Genomic DNA, 20,105 nt, shown 5'->3' with positions numbered 1-20,105 from the left:
ATTATCAAGATGATAATCTAAAGCAAAATGCAATAGAAGTTTGCCACAAAAACTGTGTAATTATATATAATTAAGAAATAAGTAATGGCGTTTAAATTAAAATTAAAATGATACAAAAAAATTCCTTCGCTTAAACTAATGGTTCATCTAAGAAGGAGCTTCAAGTTTCTGCGGTAAACTTGAATTTGATTATTTACCTTTAAATTAAATTTGTGGGACGCTGAAGAAATATCCACTACAATGAAATGCAAAGCCAGTTACTAATTTCGTTCACTAAGCGGACGTGCTACCATACGTAGCACGTCCGCTAAGCAACCAAAACGCGGTGGGATGGCGTGGAGAAGAGGAGCGTTAATGTTACACTTCTCATTTATATTAAATATTTAATGATAAGAACACATAAGAAATGTTCGTATCATAAAGTTAACAGTAGTGCACTCAAATTCAATCAACAAGATCCCATATGCAGAGACAAGCAGGCGCCCGCAGCTACACTTAAGTTGATTATTCACTCGGTTTAACTTATTCGAGCTCAGGGAAAACACAAAAAAAATTACATCTAGCGATCCAGTGATATTAAGTTAAAAAAAAAATAATAAACCCAAAATTTGGGAGAAAAAAATTAGTGCACAATCTTTTAATTCCAAGCTTTGATCGATGGTCCCTTTTTCTTTTGTTCATCTCCATCCATTATAATGGATTACAAAAGCGTAGGAAAATACTTGGAAATTGTTCATTAAGTCTGGCTTGTCGAAAATGCAGTCCTATAAGCCGGACTCAGTGTGAGCGAGGAAATGCTTCGATCCAAACTAACATACTAAAAGATAAAACAAAGCACATATTTTTACCTTGACATCCATCCAAGAAGGGTTATACATCTATAGTACGTCAGTACCACTGGGTATGGATAAGGTTTTTTTTTTCCTAGTTTTTATTAATTTTATATTCTTGTTTTACATCGTCCGGAAACCCTGCTCTAGACTCTAGAGAACAAGCATGGAACTTTTTCAAGGCCTTCACAATAAGCGCGGGAAGTGATCCCACACAGGAGAATGAAATTCATCATTAAAGAAAAATCACGTCACATAGCAAAGCTATGAGAAGAAACTAGTAACTGATTCTTGTATTCCCGCCTACGAAAGGTCGTAAACCTATAATACATTATCATATGAATGGGAGGGGGGGGGGGTAAGGGTGGATAATCCTAAAGGACACAACAACACACTTCGGGCATCGATAATCAGAGCAACAGTTTCAAGACCTTCTTTCTGGTAGTAATAACTTTGAACGTAACAGGCAAGATAAGATGAATAAATCTTTCGATCAATTAACTGATTTTGGGGAAGGAGGACGTTGTAGGCACCAAATTCTTACATCTTGTGAATACAAGAAATATAAATATAATCAAAATATTTAGAATTCAGGTAAAATCATAACAACAGTGTTTTGCATCATGTAAAGCTGATGGTTTCGTCATTCGTAATTGACGGCTCAAAATTTTAAGCGCTTCTAGTTGCAAGTAGGATCTGAAACTCGGTAAACGGATAAAAGAGAGCGAATTAGGGAGCAGCAAAGTAGAAAAAAACCAGATCACCTTGCACATTAAAAAACTAATGAAGTAAGAACTTTGTCCGCTTGGGAAATCGAGTGTATAACACTTCCGCTCTCTAACCAGTAGGGCATGGACAAAATCTCACAGCCGCATCGATATTGGTGAATATCTTCAGGGATCTAAAGTAGCTTTGATCTCTAGAGCAGAGTTTCCGGATTATGTAACCTGAATTCTTACATAATCCGAATAAGAATTCGGATTAAAGAGGATCCTGACCATGTAAAACGCGCATTATAATTCATTATTATAACGTATGTTCTCGTGTCTTCGTACAGTAGGGACACCCCGGTGAACAGCATTAATATTATAAAAAAATGATAAGACAGTTGTAATAAAAATCCGAGAAGAGGGATAATTCAGATGTTTGAAGTGTTGGATGGCAATGCGAAGAACCAAGGAAGGAAAAGTATTGAACAAGGATCGTTCATTTGTAAGAACTGTTGCCTTAATGAGTGTGTATGATAAACGCTAAAAACACAAATAATTTTGTTTCACTTGTTTACAGACAAAATAACGTAGCTTTATGCTAACAGACTGACGATTATCATTAGAATTTTAGGAGTCTACACTAAAAATGTGATATACATTCGTTATAATAATAAATTCGAAGAACGTGTTCCAAATGTAAAAGCTAACTGAGCTGATTAAAACGAGAACCCTCGCTGAAGTCCAGCTTTTTTTTTCTCTTCATATAAGCAGTGATTAAACGGAATCTATCCTACTTTTTTTCTTATTAAACACTCAGATGTTGTTAAAGCTTGTCAAGAAAACGTTCCCAAACATCCTAAGCATTTTGGAACCAATAGAGCATGCCAGCAGGATCGAGAGTTGAAGAGAGCAATGAAATAATAGTTGCAATTAATTATAAGTCATTAGTTGCGTTGTACTTTTTATTATATCGTTGCATATGTAATTCTATTTTTTTTTTTTTTTTTTTTTAACTCTGACCCAGACCTTGACAGTGTGCTAACTGTAAATTAGTCTCTTAAAGGAAAGGCACATGACGCTGTATTTTTATCTCATCTACTATTCCTTGCTCGATCAGCCATTTCCTCTCCATTCTCCTGAACAACAAACAAATGCTCAGTCTGCAGTACTCCCATGGGCATTCTAATAGTAATTTTAATATGCATAGAGTTGCGATGGGAGAAAATGTACAATTAAGAATTTAACGAGCTCTGCTATTGATGAATGAGCCATAAGTGCTTTAAATTTCATCGTTAGGTCTAATTCATTTCTCGATTAAACAAGACTTTTCATACAATATAAATCAAACAAGGGTCGTTTTGTGAATACATAAAGAGACTGAACAACTCAATTTGGCATTTCAGTGTTTTCTGCTCGTTCATTCTCTATCACGTTTAGCGAAATTAACAAGTAGAGGTATAACAGAGCATTGTCTCTACCGCGAAAGTTCAATTACTTTGATACTAACCGGTTGTGTAATCGTACACTTTGACTATATTTCTGCGACACGCGAATCTCCCGAACCCATTTAATCATTCTGTTGACACAAATAAAATACCCAGATACCCTCATTTCTAAGTAACGCCCATCACTACACAACATCAAGGGAATTCATAAAGAAAAAAAAAAAAACGGAAACAAATTAATTTAATTGCATCAGTTTGTAGATGAAATGGTGGTTGATTTATGTTCAAACCATTATCAAGCAATGAGTCATGGGGGACTTCGGAAGCATTCTAAATGTATCTAAATTAATCTGTAGAGTAAATAAACAAGCAGTTTACAACAAGTTTATCGTTTAGGCACTGAATAACGAAACAGTTTTATATGAAAACTTTATCAATGAACAACAATCTCCACTCTTAGCAGTCATTTCCTGACCAAGGAAATGACTTCGTTTTCAAACTTCTTCGGAAAATTGTCCTCTTAAGTATTAAGTACCTTGATTTTTGCTTTACTCTTGTTAAAACTAAACGAATCGATCCCATCTCCTCACTGTGTTATTTCTCGAGTTCATCACTCAAATGGACTCAAGTAGCCTGAATTATGGTTAAACTAATAGGTTGGTGGATCAAATAGACTTCATCTTCGCTCTTCAACTAACAATGTGGGCATGTTTGTGAATATTTAGGTGAGAGGTGAATTTCACCATCCACTTGACCCAGACACACGGCACCAAATGTGAAAGAGGTCTGACACGACCTTACGTGAGGAATTACATAAATTATACGGTACCAAATTAGGTTCTTGTTCCGGATAAGTTCTATTTTCACATCGAATCCAGTATGGATTCTTCTATTTATCTATGTATCTAACGTTCAGCTGATTTCAGTATTCAGCTGACCATCATCAAGATGTTTGTTGATATTTAACTCGCTTTCCACAAGAAGAGGGATTCCTATAAAATTTGAAGAAACTTCATTGTCACTACAGTTTTTCTTTTTCTCAGGCCTATTAAGGACTAACACAGCTTAAACAGAAAAAAAAAAAAAAGGGAGGCAACAGTATCTCACTAGTGAAAATGTCAGTATAACTGGGAATAATTGGCGATATGGTTTCCAATATGCATTAGCACGTACCGATTAGCTCATATGCGAAACGAAGTGGTCATAATTGAATAGTGGAGTCCATGTATACGTATGTATTTTGTTTCAAGTCTTTCACATCTTTATCAAAAAAAAACTGTAGAAAGTATGGGTTTTGTAGCCTCTCGTGTGTGGGAGCGATATTAAAGTTGATGTTCATGGTCCAAAATACTTGTATAATGGCATCGAGCAAAAACTGGAATACAAGTTCAATAACGAAACAAAAGATATAAATTTATAACAAAAAAAAAAAAAAATGAAATAGACTTTGCATAGAATTGTCACTTTTAAAATTCAGTAAACATGAAGGATAATACACTTCACCTATGGTTCGGTGTTAACATCTACCCCTCCAACTGAATTCAAAACCCACTGCGATAACGTTGATTTGTGAAACTATGAAGTAATAAACTACACTTCACTTTATGGACACTGGAGGGATTTATAAGGATCCCATGTTTATTCCCTGAAGTATTAATTCAGTATTATTTAAAATCCTTATCCGATGCACTAAATGTGCTACAGATCACCAATCCTTTGTGGGTGAAAATAAAAAATGCATTGCAACAAGCATTATTTTAAAAATTAAGTTCACAAATATTACGAAAAGGTAAAGAAATTATGGTAATTTTGTTCGCAAGGAAAGCAAGCGTAAAATGCCGTAATCAAGACAACTTTCACATAATTTTTTTTCAACCTTTATCTTATACCAGCACATTACTCAATCGCATCTTTACTTAGTTTCAAGAAACAGAAAAACTGAATTTTAAGTCTGTTCTTGAATATTATTTTATCTCAATTCATCTTTCAATTTTTTTTAAAAAGAACTGATACTATATATATATATATATATATATATATATATATATAGTATCGGTTCTTTTTAAAAAAAATTATCTACGGTGACCATCTCAGTAAAAAATTTCAAGTTAAACGATTTTTTTCCCGAATATTTTTCTATAAAAAACATAAAACACTTCCATATAGTAAAAGATAGTTTCCTCCTTCCCTCATCTTGATATCAGTTATCGACTGCCAAAAACACACTGAACTGGAAAATTGTTAGTAAATTACACAAGTAAGCCAAATTGCAAACACAAGAAAGCTGCACAAAAAAAAAAAAATAAATAAATAAATAATAATAATAAAAAATCTAATCGTGTTATTACATACATCTGATGGTGGTTTCATAATTTGAACAATATCCTGTCCGCTTTACCTAGATTTCCGTCTTTCTTCATTCTTTTTATCAAGGACAAGGGGAAATTCGTAGCTGCTGGCAACTGAGCTATTTAGAACTTAAAAAGGAGTCACATTTCCCGAGTATCCAGTGACACAATTTATATAACTTTCCATTTTTACTCTATGGAGCAAAACAGAGGCTATTCAAGCTTCTTTATTGGTCAATTCAACTCAGGTGACACCATAGCTCTTTCTTTTCATGTGAACATTTCTCGCCTTTTCATTTGGTAGGCACGATAAAAATGGAGACCATTTGTAAACTGATCATCTTATTTGGGCTTCTTTTCACAAACGGTTATATTCACGATTTTGCGTATTAAAGAATTTAAGCTTGTTTTCAATCAAATGACAACAGCATGAATATTAATTCGGTGCTGAATTGATGATGGCACTCAGCCCATATGTTCCCCCACTGCTGAGTGAAGGCCTCTTTCATTGCGAGAGGGTTGAGTCTATTTCTCCCATGGTGACCCACTCAATATTGCGGGGAGGGTGAGAGAGAGTGAGTGTGTGTGTGTGTGCGTGCGCGCGCGCCATGAAATCGATTGCTTATTCTACATAATTATATATAAGAATATGTCTGTTAACAACCTGAGTGGGAAAAAAACAGAAAACGTCTGCTGTCTTATTAAAAAAAAAACTGTTGAAATATCTGTTTATAAGAAAAAATGCGAAGGAATCAATTATTTATATAATGCGCATGAATTAACGTGGAACAGTTATCTAAACAAAACTCAATTTAGACTAAATGTGTTTAATAATATATTGCCCCATCGCTACTTACTTTCAACCAACTTTATAATAAAATAATATCAGCTACAATGTATAAAAATACAATATTATATAATTCAGCTGGGAATCGTAGATATGACTTCCTAACAGTAAAAGAGAAATGTTGATTCTTCTTCATAACTACTTACAACGGTACAATGCATCACTAGAAAAGAAATGCGAGATGCATCTGCTGGTTCGTGGAATATTTAACAATCCGAAATGACTTTCAATTTTTCAGAAACACCTGAAATATGCATTTCTTAAAAGTGAACCAGTAAGAAATTCTTTAAAAATTCACTTATTCACACATGGTGAGGCTAAATCCCGTGACTAAAAAAAAAAAAAAAATTTACTAGACAATGATGGGCTTAAACCAAGAGAGTTAATTATTTAAGTTTCCACACAAACATTCACTTAAAAGGAAATCGCACTTCCGTCTCAATTGTTTGTCTACTAATTTAATCTTATATGGCAATATACATATTAAGTAGCGTGACGGAAATAAAATAATATGCATTAACAGAAAACAGCTTTGTTCAACAACGAAAGTCTTTTTCGGTATCTCGAAGATAATTTGCGACTGCACCACACAGACATCCATTACTCGAGATCACGTGACCTGGTCGGAAGTAAAAGTGTTGAGGAAGGAAAAGCGATATCAGATTAACGCTTACGCATGTGGAGTTTACTAGGTTAAAGGGGGGGGGGAACGTCTGCAGAAACTCTGGTAAGGAAACAATAGATCAAATTCGGTACCCATCACGGTCGAGAAAACGTATTATAGCTTCGGTCACTGCCCCGGGCGAAGCGGAAAGATAAAGGTCAGACTTACCCGAGAAGGAACACAACAGGGGCAACTATCCATGTTCTTCGGAGGAGATTCGACATTGGAGGACTGTTCAGCTTCCTTTTTCCTCCTACGCCGGATTCGACCTGGAATGTACTTGTAACTGGAGAAACGCCGACGTGAGTGCCGGACAATAGAAACCCAGTCAATCATGGCTACACGTGGCTATTCGTATGGACGCACACACACACGGTTTAATATCGTCAAACTACAAATGTCCCTGCTATGACGTCAGACACATAGCGAACTCATAACAGCATCGAGGGTATACACACACACACACCGCAGTAATCAACGACGATAAGCTTTCTTTAGGAGTAACGAATTCCGCCGATCTAAGCCTTCGTGTCTTGCCTCTTACGTCCGGGCACTGCGATAAGGACGGACATATTAAACAAAGCAGGCACAACGGTACGATACACACCTACGCTGGCTGCACTTTCCGAAGCATCTGGGTGAAATAAGCTAGCAACTAACAAGCTGCAGTCGACATCCAACAGGTACTGGCATCATTTGTAGTTAGAGCAGTCACTGATCTCAGGCTTCGCATCAGAGCGTAGTTGCGCCGCTTTCCTAGAAAGAGGCGGCACAAACGTCAGCACGAGGAAGCCTGGCCGAGCCGTGCCAAGCATAACGCTATTACTGTTCCGAGAGACACAAGTGATGTGGAATACAAGTGACGTACAACGAACCACAGTTGAAGTCTGTCATTCCAAGGAGCTGTCGAGCAGTATGGTTTTATATGTATTCCTTTTTTTTCCCCTTTTTCACTCTCTTCACTAAATCCGATCACGTAAAGTGACCTCAGTTTTTATTATACAATTATTGTATAATAAAATAATATAACAAAAGAGCATACTTGGTTAGTGTTATGGAATCCGATGCAGTTTTCATTTTAAAAAGGAAAGAAAAAACAACAAAAAAACGTAATAGTAGAAGAAATGCAAATTGGCATTCTGCCAACTGTAGCTTCAAATTGTTTACATTTCCACAAGTGGCACACATGAATCATTCTTGTCAAGAATAATATTCATAATAATTAAATGCTGTATACCTTTCATTTTAAAACCTAGTGCGTTTTTCAAGAATGTCGTACACAATGGCTGGTAAGCAACGAATGCAGCTTATCCTGTCCCCAAAGTACATTCGGTAATAACGAAAAGTGCCTAGATATAATTGTGGTTACTATTTTGTTTGCATATCACGAACCAACACCTCTTTCTATCCTTTCCCCTCTTGATGAACGAGAGTAAAAATAGACCTTCTATTCTTATTTTTCTGAGCGTCGCAGAAGGGAACAAAATAGATAAAAGGCATCTCATGAACGCAAAGAATTTTGGAATAATGACTTCGAAAACATGGGAGAAATTCATTTGACCGATTTTCATCGTGTTCCACTTTCAATATCCGGTGACTAATTTTGTCTGAATCCTCTTCCCACTACACTTTTAAGGTGGAGTGAAAAAGAAAAAAAATAAAAAGTTATCAGTGAATCAGTTCATTGTATAAACCAATGGCACTGGTGATTTACCAGTTTTTCTTTTTTTTTTTTTTTTTTTCTAATTTCGAAACACGATCATCAATTTTACCAATAGAAATAATATCGTCTCTTAGAAATTCGAAAAGACTAGAAAAGGGTTACGATGTGATTGTGCATTAAATATAAATGATTGGGAGTATAGATTGAAAAATAGAGAATAATAACGGAGATGAATTATACATGTTAAAAAAATGAACAAGTAGAGGAGACTGTATAATTAATAGAGGCTTTAATTATCCTAATATTAAATGGAATGCTTTAGAAATAAAAGCAAATGTCATATACGGTTTGACATGATTGCTTTCAGATCACTCCCAGACATTCTGAAATAAATTCGAGGCAGGGAGTGATCATAATATAATTGATTTAGAGGGAAAAAAATCAAATGTACGTTTAAGATCTAAAATGTCGATAGAATAATAGAAACAAAGTCACGCTAGTTCCAATACAGAATTCACGAATTATCGAATCGTTATAGGAAAAAAGCATTGTACATAAACTGAGACATACTCGGAACTTCGTTCCGAGTATGTCTCAACTGGAATAGCACTTGTTTGTAATTTGGAATTTCAAGAATACCATTTTCCTGAAGTTTATTAGTATTCGAATTATAATTAGTTCATTAATTTATTTAAATATGACTAGTGACATAACTAAGCGATAAAGAAACCACGTAATGTGTGTGTCTGGGGGGGGGGGATTACAAAAGATTACCAATTCCATTAAAAACTCGTTTGGGGGAGGGGGGGGGGGTATCCTGGGTTACGTCACTATCTTAGATGTCACATAAGATACTACTATTTGGCATTTTTTTTTTAAAACCAATATTAGAAAATTATATTTATATACAAAGAACGGGGGTTTTCCCAGTTTTTCTAGTAAATATACAAAAAGCATACTAGAAAATTAATGAATAAACTGAACTAAAAAACGCAACCTTCGAATCACTCACCAGTTACTTGGCAATTCAGGAACCCAGAGGAAGGAGAAACTGCGCCAGAGTGGTCATCCCCCCCCCATCCCAACGCGAGGCTGATGTCCTGAACTATGTTGTGGAAGACCGACATGAGTTTGGTGGATCCTTCCCCTTCTAGGTGCAGAGAGGGAGAGAGGACAGGGTGATTATCTGCTCGATGTGATATCTAAAACCAGTACGGCTAGCTACGTAAATGACGGCTTGATTTCACTGTTAAAAAAGCTGCGTTTTTTTTTAATGTATGCTGCTGCATACTATAAAAACTGAGAAACCATAAAACCTTTGTGCTCTGTAATTTAATTAAGATCGTTTCCATTATGAAGTTTTCCTAGGAAGCCTTTTTATAACAAAAAATAAGCGCCTCATCTATCAAGCGCTTACAATCTTTCTCCTGATTCCTTTAACAAATGAGGCACTTGTACTGCAGTCACTTTGATATTTTTTGTTCGATGTCATTTCATACATTCCTGAGTTGGAAAGTTGTGCATTTAATAGCAACAAATTCTGAATGTTTTGATTTTCTGACACGACTCAGAAAATTGTTCTGATTAAGTTCTAATATGTGAACCTCTCTGTTTAATACATACGTTCCATATTCGTGATGGCTTCGTTTGTCTGCGCTTCTACTTATCCAACAAGTCAATACCTTGTCATCCTTGCTGCAAATGCATTTATTAAGGAAACGCTCTATAAAATACCACTACTACTCCTTCGAAATCCATCTATGGAGAATGAATAATTTTTAAGCTCCCTTGCGACTGTGAGATTTGACGTTTTACAATGTACGATAAGTCGCCTAACATAAATGAATTAAATCGGATGAAGCGTATATCACAGTCTAACTCAAGAGTAATACTGGTCTGACCCATCAAATGAAGATTCATCTTATTTTCTTACTTCAAGAAAAGGAAAATACATTAGCATTGAAACAATTCTAGACTTTGCACTTGCTTCTTACACGATTTTCTTCCGCGTCCAATTTGTTTACAAGTGAATAGTAATCTTGTGTCTTTTTCCGAACTGGAAAAAAAAAAAAAACATCTATAGCCAGTTCCTGAAAATGACGAACTCCATTCCACTGTCCACTGTCGAAAAGATAATTTAGTTTGCTTCAAAATGTAGACAACTCGTTTCTTATCGCTAGCGAAACAGAATTCTCTGAACTTAATGTTATCGTGATATTGCTCCTCCTCTCCAGGCTGGTACTCTCTATAAATTATGGACCTGTTTCAGGGAAGGGGGAAACTTCAAATCCTTAAAATCTTATTGTTCAACAAAGAGCAAATCGAACATCATTATCATTCTCTTACTGACTCATCCTGTCGCACATGGAATGGGATGAGCTATTTGAATGAGCCTCTCATCCCACCAACGTACCTCGTTATCAGCTTTTTTGGATGCTATATTAAGGTGCTAAAACTTGACAATTTCAATACAACTTATCTGCGCAACATTTCAATTTTTCCTTCTTTAAGGAGGCAATATCGAATTGATTCAATACATGAAACGTTCCATTTTTTGAGGGGAGGGGGATTTTTAAGAATACCCTGCTGAAGGCAAAGATCACTAAAAAAAAAAAAACCGGGAACCTCATTGCTGAGCCTCCCTTTTATCCCGATATCAGACTATCCTGCTTATTACGGGAGTGAAACAGCTTGAAAAAGTGGCATGTTTGGTCTCTAGTGGAATTTCCGAATTTCATCCTCAATACTCACGGTATTAAATAAATGAATACAGAAGTTTATTAAGCAAATAAGAAGGTGGCAGGTTTTTTTTTATCTCTCAAAACAGTCAAATCGGCAGAAGAACACATGCAATTAACACGTTGACGTTGACACATTAAGACGTGACACGTTGGTCTAACAGTCTCAGCTAGACCTTAAATCCGTCCAACCAGCTTCCATAGCGCCAGAACTGCTATGGAAGCAGTTCTGGCGCTAATAAGGTGTTTCCCCTCTCCATAACTCGTGTTTTTCCCCCCCCCCCAAAAAAAACGACCGTAGGACTCGCACAATAGTGTTAGGGCGCAGGCTACGTAGCTCAGTGGAAGTGGCATTTGCAGTCCATTGAGCTAGTCCGCACAAAGAATGGCCTAGGTTCGATTCTAGTTGCTGACTAGAATCGAACTTAGGGTAATATATATACTTAGGATAATGACTAGAGTAACTTTTTCTAAGCCTTTCTTCAACTGGTACCCGAGTTATTTGATCTCTGGCACGGGCACGCGGGTTTTCTCTCCCATAAACTCAAGAAAATCCACCGTAGAACCCACACTATTTCAGACAATAAATATAGTGTTATGATTAGTGACCACGAGATGATGGCACTTGTCAGCGTCTCTTCAATGGACGCTTTATAATTAGTGATAGTCTTGAGCCAACTATCTGATTGGCTACCGATAGAGATTGAACTTCCTCCTGTCTTCAAAAGTTTGATAGGGGCTAAAATGGCCTCGCCTACTTATACAGTATAGTGTTTTTTTAGTATTAAGATATGGATAGAACATTTAAATCGAATGGACAACAGCATACTACCAAAAATATTATACAGATATAAAAAAGTGGAAAAATAAGAATCGGAAGACGAAGAAATAGATGGCATGAGACCCAAACAGGCTACCTGGCCTAAAATCCATGTTAGGAAGAAGATAGTATTAGGAACCACAAGATGACCGCAGTTGTCTGCCATACTCTCCTTCCGGATGGCTATATGAAATTACCGGTTGCCTTATCCCAGCTCCCATTAACAGGTACGGGTGGGATTGGCCGCATAATGATCTTCAAAACGTCATATATAGCTAAACGGCTTGAACTTTGGGTAATAAAAGGCGTTAGACGATTATGTTTTTTTTTTTTTTTTTATTTATAAAGTGTTCAATCCGAAATTATTTAAATAGTAGTCCATGTGCTAATATTCGTAACACTGAACTCAGAAAGGAACATTGCCAATGAATAAATTTTAGAATTTGGAAAGCTTAAAATTACAGAAAAAAACTGGGCGTATAATATATATATATACAGTATATATAAAGATATAATGGAAATCAACATGCCACCATAGTTAAGTCAGTAACGACGACGTCCTTTGGCGAAAAGACCTGAATTCGAAATAGGATATGAAGAATCATAAGAGTTTTTTTTAAAACGCTCTTGGAAAGTCGGGTTCTTTATTCACGAACAGACAAACCCTGAACACATTAGCTACATTAAAAAAAAAAAAAAATGCCTATAAACATTGAACACCAATGTAACATACTAGCTTTTAGTGGATGCAGCAGATACATTTAACTGCCTAAGCAGGAAACTTATCAAAATGTATCAAAAACAAGTTTACTGGCATTTCTACAACTCTTGTGACATGCTCTTCAAATTTCGCTCCAAATTCCATCAAGAATCCTTCCAACACGACATATTGAACATTCTTGAGAAGTAAAGGCTTGTACTAAATTTACATGGTTTAGTCTCAAAAGTATCCAAAAGAAATAACTATTTGTCCAATTTATTGCCAGACATTACTTCCACAACGAAGACCTATTATTTTTTTTTTTTAATTGTAACATGCCCAATGCTATTCAAAATTTATTTTTAACCTGATTTTAAATTTACGAGTTTGTAGTAGTCGAAAGTTTTCCTAAATGGATGTAACTGCAGAACAAGGCATTTGTAGAGTGTAGTTATTAAAGGCGTAAAAGACATTTTGACGTACCTTAATTAAAACTGTATTTCAAACTTTTGTGACAGTCCTAATGAAGGAATCCAAAAATTAATGCGATCTCAAGGGTTCATAAATGCTTGAGTGTTAGTTTAAATGGCATCATACCGATTTTAATAAAGAATGGCACAGAGCAAGCATTACTTACAAAGAACTTCTTTACTCGCCTCTTATTGGCAATTTCATGTACGTTCTTCATAAGATATTTTTGATATTTAATGTAATCTGAATATAAATAGTTTAGTTAACATGCGCTTAAAATAATGAGCGTCTTGGTATAGTGCAGCCGACTGGACACATATACACTTTAAACTCGTTGAAAGTGTGTCTGGTCTAAAGATGGGAAAACACAGCTGCTAATTACTTTTAGTGAACATATAATATAACGAAAAATTTATTTTACGTGTGAGTCTTTTATTAAATAGTCTATAATCAACTGCACGAAATGGGGAAGGGCTCAGAGAAATGAATATGTAAAGTGAAGGATCTTTAGGGTTTTTTTTTTTTTTTTTTTTTGTCGAGAAATCGAGAAAGAATGATGCATAGAGTTAGAAAATATGTAGATCAGAATTTCAGGTGGATATTCAACTTTCATTGGTTTGTGGAATGTTTGTCGAGTGTGAATGAGGGGGGGGAGGGAGTGTTATATGCTATTATCAACGTAAAGAGTAGATTGGACTGTGTGAAATGAGGCAGTTAATGATATAAGGCGGCAGGTGAAATAACGGAACCTTCAGGTACACCAGCATACCGTTTGAAGATAAAAATCCACCTGCCAATCATACAAAGTAAAATCATAATGGAAGGATGGAAGCTTAAGTAGATCTTTATTCTAAACTTGATCAAATGTCCTAAGTATCAAGGAAACCAAACCACCTGAATTTCTCCAAAGTTTTCTATGGCAAGAATTCAAAAGTACCTAACAAGAAAAATATTTAAGCTGATAACAGTGCAGGAATCATCAAAACTGGTAACACTGAGATCAGCACTCTGGTATTAATTTTAGTTCACTGATATTACATTATGTCTGCAAGCCTCAGAATAAGTACCAATAATTTTCAGAATTGAATCCAATGTTTTAAACTAAACTCTCCCCTCACCTTTCATGATTCCGATAAAAAAAAAAAAATAATAATAATGAATAAATAAATAAAAACTATAGTGCGAACTATATGAATGCGTGTCTTCTTGATTGACAAACACAACAACAAGACGAGAGAAAATAATGAGTTTAATTGCTATTAGGAACAAAATAGAGAGAACCATGAAATAAGTATCTTGCAGCATAAGTAAAGACATATTTCACACGAGGTTCATTAAACTGCATGAATTGTGTGTGCAACTGTGACAGTCTCATCCCTTGTCAGCTTGCCTGCTTTTAGATGGAGTGAAAACACGCAGTTCTAATGGTAGGTGCCTCGGTGCGTTAGCCCGAGACTAGTGAGCTCATCAGACGAAAGATCTTCGAAAATTTTCTTCTGGCCATCGAACTTTATTTTAAGCCGGACATCCTAAAATCAACGACATGAAGCGTTTTCATACCTTTATATTTTTAACAAATTAACAATGACAAAAAAAAAAAAAAAAAAAGAGAGAGAGAAAGTTAATCGTAAGGTGCAACTACGTGTTGTCTAAATTCCGTACATACAATACAAGTACTGTATAATGAAGAGTTTCATTTGGTGCCACAGATGGATAAATGTTTCCATGGCAACTATGGACCACTTTTAGAACCTCAGTGGAGAAGCAGGCTAGTAGTTTCAAGCGCTCTACATTGAGTCCAACTTACCACAAATATGCTTTCGAAACCGGAGTAAAACAGAAACAGACAATACGAGCTGCGAGTAAAGAACCAGCCTTTCGAAAATTAAAAGTATTTCTAACCATCGAAGAACCACTTAGCATTCTTATCAAAGCTACCATCCACACGTTCCATTTGATGTTTATGTGAACACGCATTTTAACAATAGCATTGTCACCGTGTTGCTTGCGATAATGTTCTTTCATCCTGTCTCCTCTTGAACAAGATTACTTACATTCTTTGCACTTGAAGTTTATCAATCAAATGAACTCGTTTGTGTTTTCAATGTTTACTATTATTATTACATAGCACCTCCAGGAAGTCCAAAGACTCATAGAGGGAGGGCACCTACTCCACAAACTAAAACTACGTTCAAAATTTACACCAACGCCATCTACCGCCACTAGTATTTTCATAGACAATCATAAACATCCATGCCCACGGCGGGATTCGAACCTGCAGCCTTTTGGCTGGAGAGCGGATATGCTAACCACTCGGCCAACCAGGCCGACATTTTTTTTTGATTGGTTCACAATTCAAGTGTATCTTAAAATATATGTAAAAACGCTCGCAGACCCTCTACTCTATTCAGGATGCACATGTATTTCTATGTCAATCAATTACTCTTTGGAAGAGGTATTGTAGAAAGAGCAACACACTAATATCCATTACATTACACGATACTTCAGATATTTTTAATGAGAGGGAAAGCGATCTTAATAGGAGGAAAATTTTATTTTCTAATAAAATTACCAGTTTTATTAGAAAAACTGAAAATTATTAGAGCGACCTAAGCTATGAAAAAAATAATGTTCTTTCTCCGGAGCGAAAGATTCTATAGCCTGCCTCATATCCTTGTTGTTTCGACTCTACTTCAAAACTCAATGTATACGTGGACACTGGAGTAACCCCACCACACACACACACACACACATTTCATAGTACGGTAAGCAGTGGAATGGATGGTTATTTCAGTTCTTTCATCTTAGAATACCGCGTTTCTAAATAAACATTTTCAGCTTTTATGCGAAAGAAAACAAAAATGTAAATATATGACAATCGATCCAATACAATTCGGAATTCTCATTTCAGTGTCATACAATATGAAAACTTGGAACCTTCAAATATTGTTCATTTTATATTTGACACAGTAACGATTATCGTCTTCTCAGATATTTTTCACGTATAAAAATAAAATAATTTCTCCTCCGCCTCTCGTTTTGGCAATGAAAGCTTAGCATTGCAACTTCATTTTCATAATCTCGAGGTATGACAGGTACACTACAGAGATGCCCGCTTAATACTAATTTCTGTAAACGGGAAATCTGAGAAACAGCATTTCCTTTTTGAACAGAAACTCTTTAAACTACAATCCCATGGCGGAAACTACGCGGTATTGTGCCGGAAACATTCTGGAAATGTTTGGGCGTGGCTGGGAACATGATGGTAATCAGCGACATGGTGGACATTCTGATGCTAACTACTCCATCGACAATGCGCCCTATTATAACGTTCTGGAATGACGGTGATTTAATTGGCGGTGGCCTAGATTTGCAAAGCCAATCGATGTCGGGTATCTCACCATACAGAAATCACAGCATGTTATAACCCCTGCTTTTAGAATTATGCCTTGATATTTTTGGAAGAGGAACTGCTGTTGCTATCGAAGGTTTCTAAACGTTTTGCCGATGGCCAGCACAAACAACACAAGTGCAATTTGCATAAAAATCTTTGGCAGAGTTTCTGAAAAACTGATTACATATTTATGTGGATTACAACTCCGTTTTCTTTCTTTCTTCGCCGAGGCTGCAAAGCGCACGCTTCTGAAAACACGTTAGTTTGTAAGTCTCTAATGAATATTTTATGGCGCTTTGCGTGTGTTTTTAGTGTAAATCAACTTGCAGCGTTAACCCCACACAGAATTTAAAACGGTAAGGTATTCAACACCTTTGAAGAAAAACAAAACTACTGTAAATGGCTTTTGATAATCTTCAAGAATAAAAGAAATGCTAATACTTTAAGATTTAATCATTTATTTGTGGTTGGTGCCAAAGTGATGCTGTGTCTAACGGAAAGATTATTTGAATTCTCGGTACAGGTTTAATAGAAAATACCTATAGTATACACCAAGACACTAAACAAGTGGAATAGTAAAAAAGGGAAAAAATAATTTTAAAATAAATGGGGCTCATACTATTTTGCTGTCCAAAACACCCAACAATTTAGCTAAGATCACAAGACTAGCTACAATTAAACAGCATCCAGTTTTTCTTCTGGCAAATTATATAAAAAACATTAACTTGCAGATATTCTTTTTCAAAATAATTCCATGTTATCTGTACGGTTCCAATTTCTTGACCCCTTCACTTCCTTACTCGCCCAAGTACTATAAAATATACCATTCATCTCAACCGAACTTTATGTTTTAAAGGACCATGTGTGGTAGACATTTTTATAACGGCTGACACATGCCCAGAAAAAAAAAAAAATTAATTCCAATAATATTTCATCCTATGTTATAGAGCCATCATCAGGGGAGAGAAGATTGGTTGATAACATTTAAAACCCGAGTCATGAAGCATGTGTTTACTGGCTCGTGTCTCTAACAGGAGGATGCACTATTAGAATCCAAAGAGAAACAATGATTAGCTTTTGTAACTCAATAAAAGATTACATAACATATTACGAAAACGTACACGTAAAGTTTCACAAGTTTCGAGAAACAGGGGGTCACATTTAAATCTACTGGAGAGAAGAATCTTGATTCAAAAAAAAAAAAAGTATGTCTAGTGTCAATTGCGTGTAAGCAAGACCAGATTTTTCAGATTCCAAGAATTTAATGCAGTCCTGATATTCTTGGATTCTAATCTCAGCAGAACGACCAGTCTATCCAAAATAAACTCGACATAAATACAAAGCAAGTACAGGTATCCCTCGGTTAAAGCGGTTAATTAATCCCACGATGTTACCGTGTACATCAAATCGCGTTAATCAAATATAATAATCAATGGTAAAAATTACAGTTCGTCCATGATCGATTACTGCATTAATAATTCGTTTTATGTGGTACTCTTTTTAGGAAAGATAAAAAATGAATGCAAAGTAAATATTTAATAAATACTTGCATCTACATTATTTATTGCAATTTTTTTTATCAAAAGAAATTATCAATAGTCGTTTGAACAGTTTTAATTTTTTTCTTATCGGCATAAATTCTACAATAACAAGCAAAATGACTCTCCAGACCTCGGCAAACAAGCAATAAAACATAACGAAAAAACATTGCAAATATAATACATGATGGTACAAATTAAGTGGATACTGAATCCAACATTATTTCATAGCCGAATATATAGAAACTAAAAGTTTCGACAGATGCAAGCATAAGCAACCTTATGGGCAACTCGTAGTAAAGGTGGAGTAAGCTCCGGATCACTGTCCTTAGTATTTTCCATAAATATAAAGGAGATGTATGATAAAAATAAGCCTTTGGCTCTCTATTTCAGTAATACATGATTTATTTATTTTCAGTTACAATGTAGAAATTATTGAACAAAGAATAAAAAAAAACCAACTAAACCAATACTATACTATACTGACATCGGAGGTCGCGGTATCTCTCAGATACAATTTACTGTCAGCATTATCACAAACCTTTACATAACATGTGTTAAACCAAACTGACAGCAAAAACCAGTGCGGAATATCACTCGTAACATAAGGATGAACAGCTACTCATGACCTCCAAGCTATACACTAAATCGTGTAAGAATATTTATATTAAACATTTTGTATGAATCTGTCAGATCAGCTGCCAGCCTGCAGGGTTAAAGGCGCGTTAATCAAAACTCTTGCCGCGTATATCAAGGGATTGTCGCAATTAATTTCGCCGCGTTAAGCAAGGGATACCTGTAGAGAGAGGGGTGGTAATTTATCTTTAGTGAATGGTAGAAAAGAATACAGTTTCGGGGCCAGTTTGAAGTAGTATATACATTATACTCGTAAAGAACAAGTGCTATTTGTTTGATCTTCCTAACATAGTGTTATAAATTATAAATAACTGGCCAAATCCAAAATTGATTATTTCATAAAGATTAAAATAACACTTGAGAGGAAAAAAAAACGCGAAAGTGTGCGCGCGGGGTAATTATGGTTGTTTCTTCAGAGAAATTGGGGAATTATTGAAAACCCTTCTATAATCCTCGGCACATTAGAATAAAATTTCGGCTGCGCCTTAAAAAACGTTGAATGTAGTGAGCTGATAAGTAGATATCAATGTCTTTAACAAGCACATCACAAGTAACTACAATAAGCCAATAATCTATTTTATAGATGCATAAATGACTTAAAAACAAACCAACGCTTTTAGGTAAATTCATCTGAACAATAAGAATGCATGTAATGTGAAACATATACAACTTTTTTCAGTATTTCATTTTTTACATCAGAGTTCATTCCACTGTCCCACATACGATAAGTCAGTTCTCGTTTAACTAATCCCCACCCACCCACACCCACTGTAAAATTTCATCTCCTGCATGATATTTCGGTTGCAGTAAGGGAAGAGAGAAGTATGATATCTACTTTCACATCCATCTCTATGACAAAATCACTTGGCAATCAGCCAGAAGTTAAGCATGTATAGATGAATGCACAAGCAAACAAAAAAGCACATTAATTTAGCCACCATGCAATATTGGCAGGACTGATGCAAGTTCTGTATGTCTTAATCCTATAGACATAAATATTATGTTAATTATTAGCTTGGTAAAGAAAATGGCAGACAGAAAAAGGCTAAATATTTTTGTTAATTTTAGTGCTTGATCAAGTTGCATGGCTCAGAATAACATCATTTTCAATGATCTCACAGATAAGCCAAGATAGTTTTGTTTGCTTACATCATCTTCATGGCTAATCTACTTGTATACAGATGCTACTGACTTCATATCAATTGCCTTAGTATCCCATAATGCAAAACCCACTTCTTTTTGGATGTGTATATTGAGGTCCCTTCAGTAGGAGCCAGACCCCAGGAAGATAAAGGTTGAAT

General features: G+C 35.6%; 1 protein-coding gene across 10 annotated transcripts in view; it reads right to left on the bottom strand.

Moving 5' to 3' along the window:
- LOC150100053 (MAGUK scaffold protein DLG1-like) overlaps window positions 1-20,105 on the bottom strand; it is a 741,341-nt gene that overhangs the window by 565,424 nt on the left and 155,812 nt on the right. The window contains exon 1 of one of the 10 annotated variants that reach the window (XM_090402771.1): window positions 7,013-7,676. The exons of 7 other annotated variants lie outside the window; for them this stretch is intronic. In XM_090402771.1, coding sequence (XP_090258897.1) covers window positions 7,013-7,180 — 168 coding nt within the window. In that variant the 5' untranslated portion in view covers window positions 7,181-7,676. Of the gene's footprint in view, window positions 1-5,337; window positions 5,460-7,012; window positions 7,677-20,105 lie in introns of those variants that run through there. 2 more of the 10 variants (XM_090402773.1, XM_090402772.1) reach the window with 2 other exon arrangements.

Source organism: Typopeltis vanoorti, chromosome 13 (assembly GCF_054136105.1).
Source record: "Typopeltis vanoorti isolate ZY-2024b chromosome 13, IOZ_Tvanoo_1.0, whole genome shotgun sequence".
NCBI classification, from domain to species: domain Eukaryota; kingdom Metazoa; phylum Arthropoda; class Arachnida; order Uropygi; family Thelyphonidae; genus Typopeltis; species Typopeltis vanoorti.
Note: the sequence above shows the minus strand (reverse complement) of the source record. Positions and strands in the feature narration are given on the sequence as shown.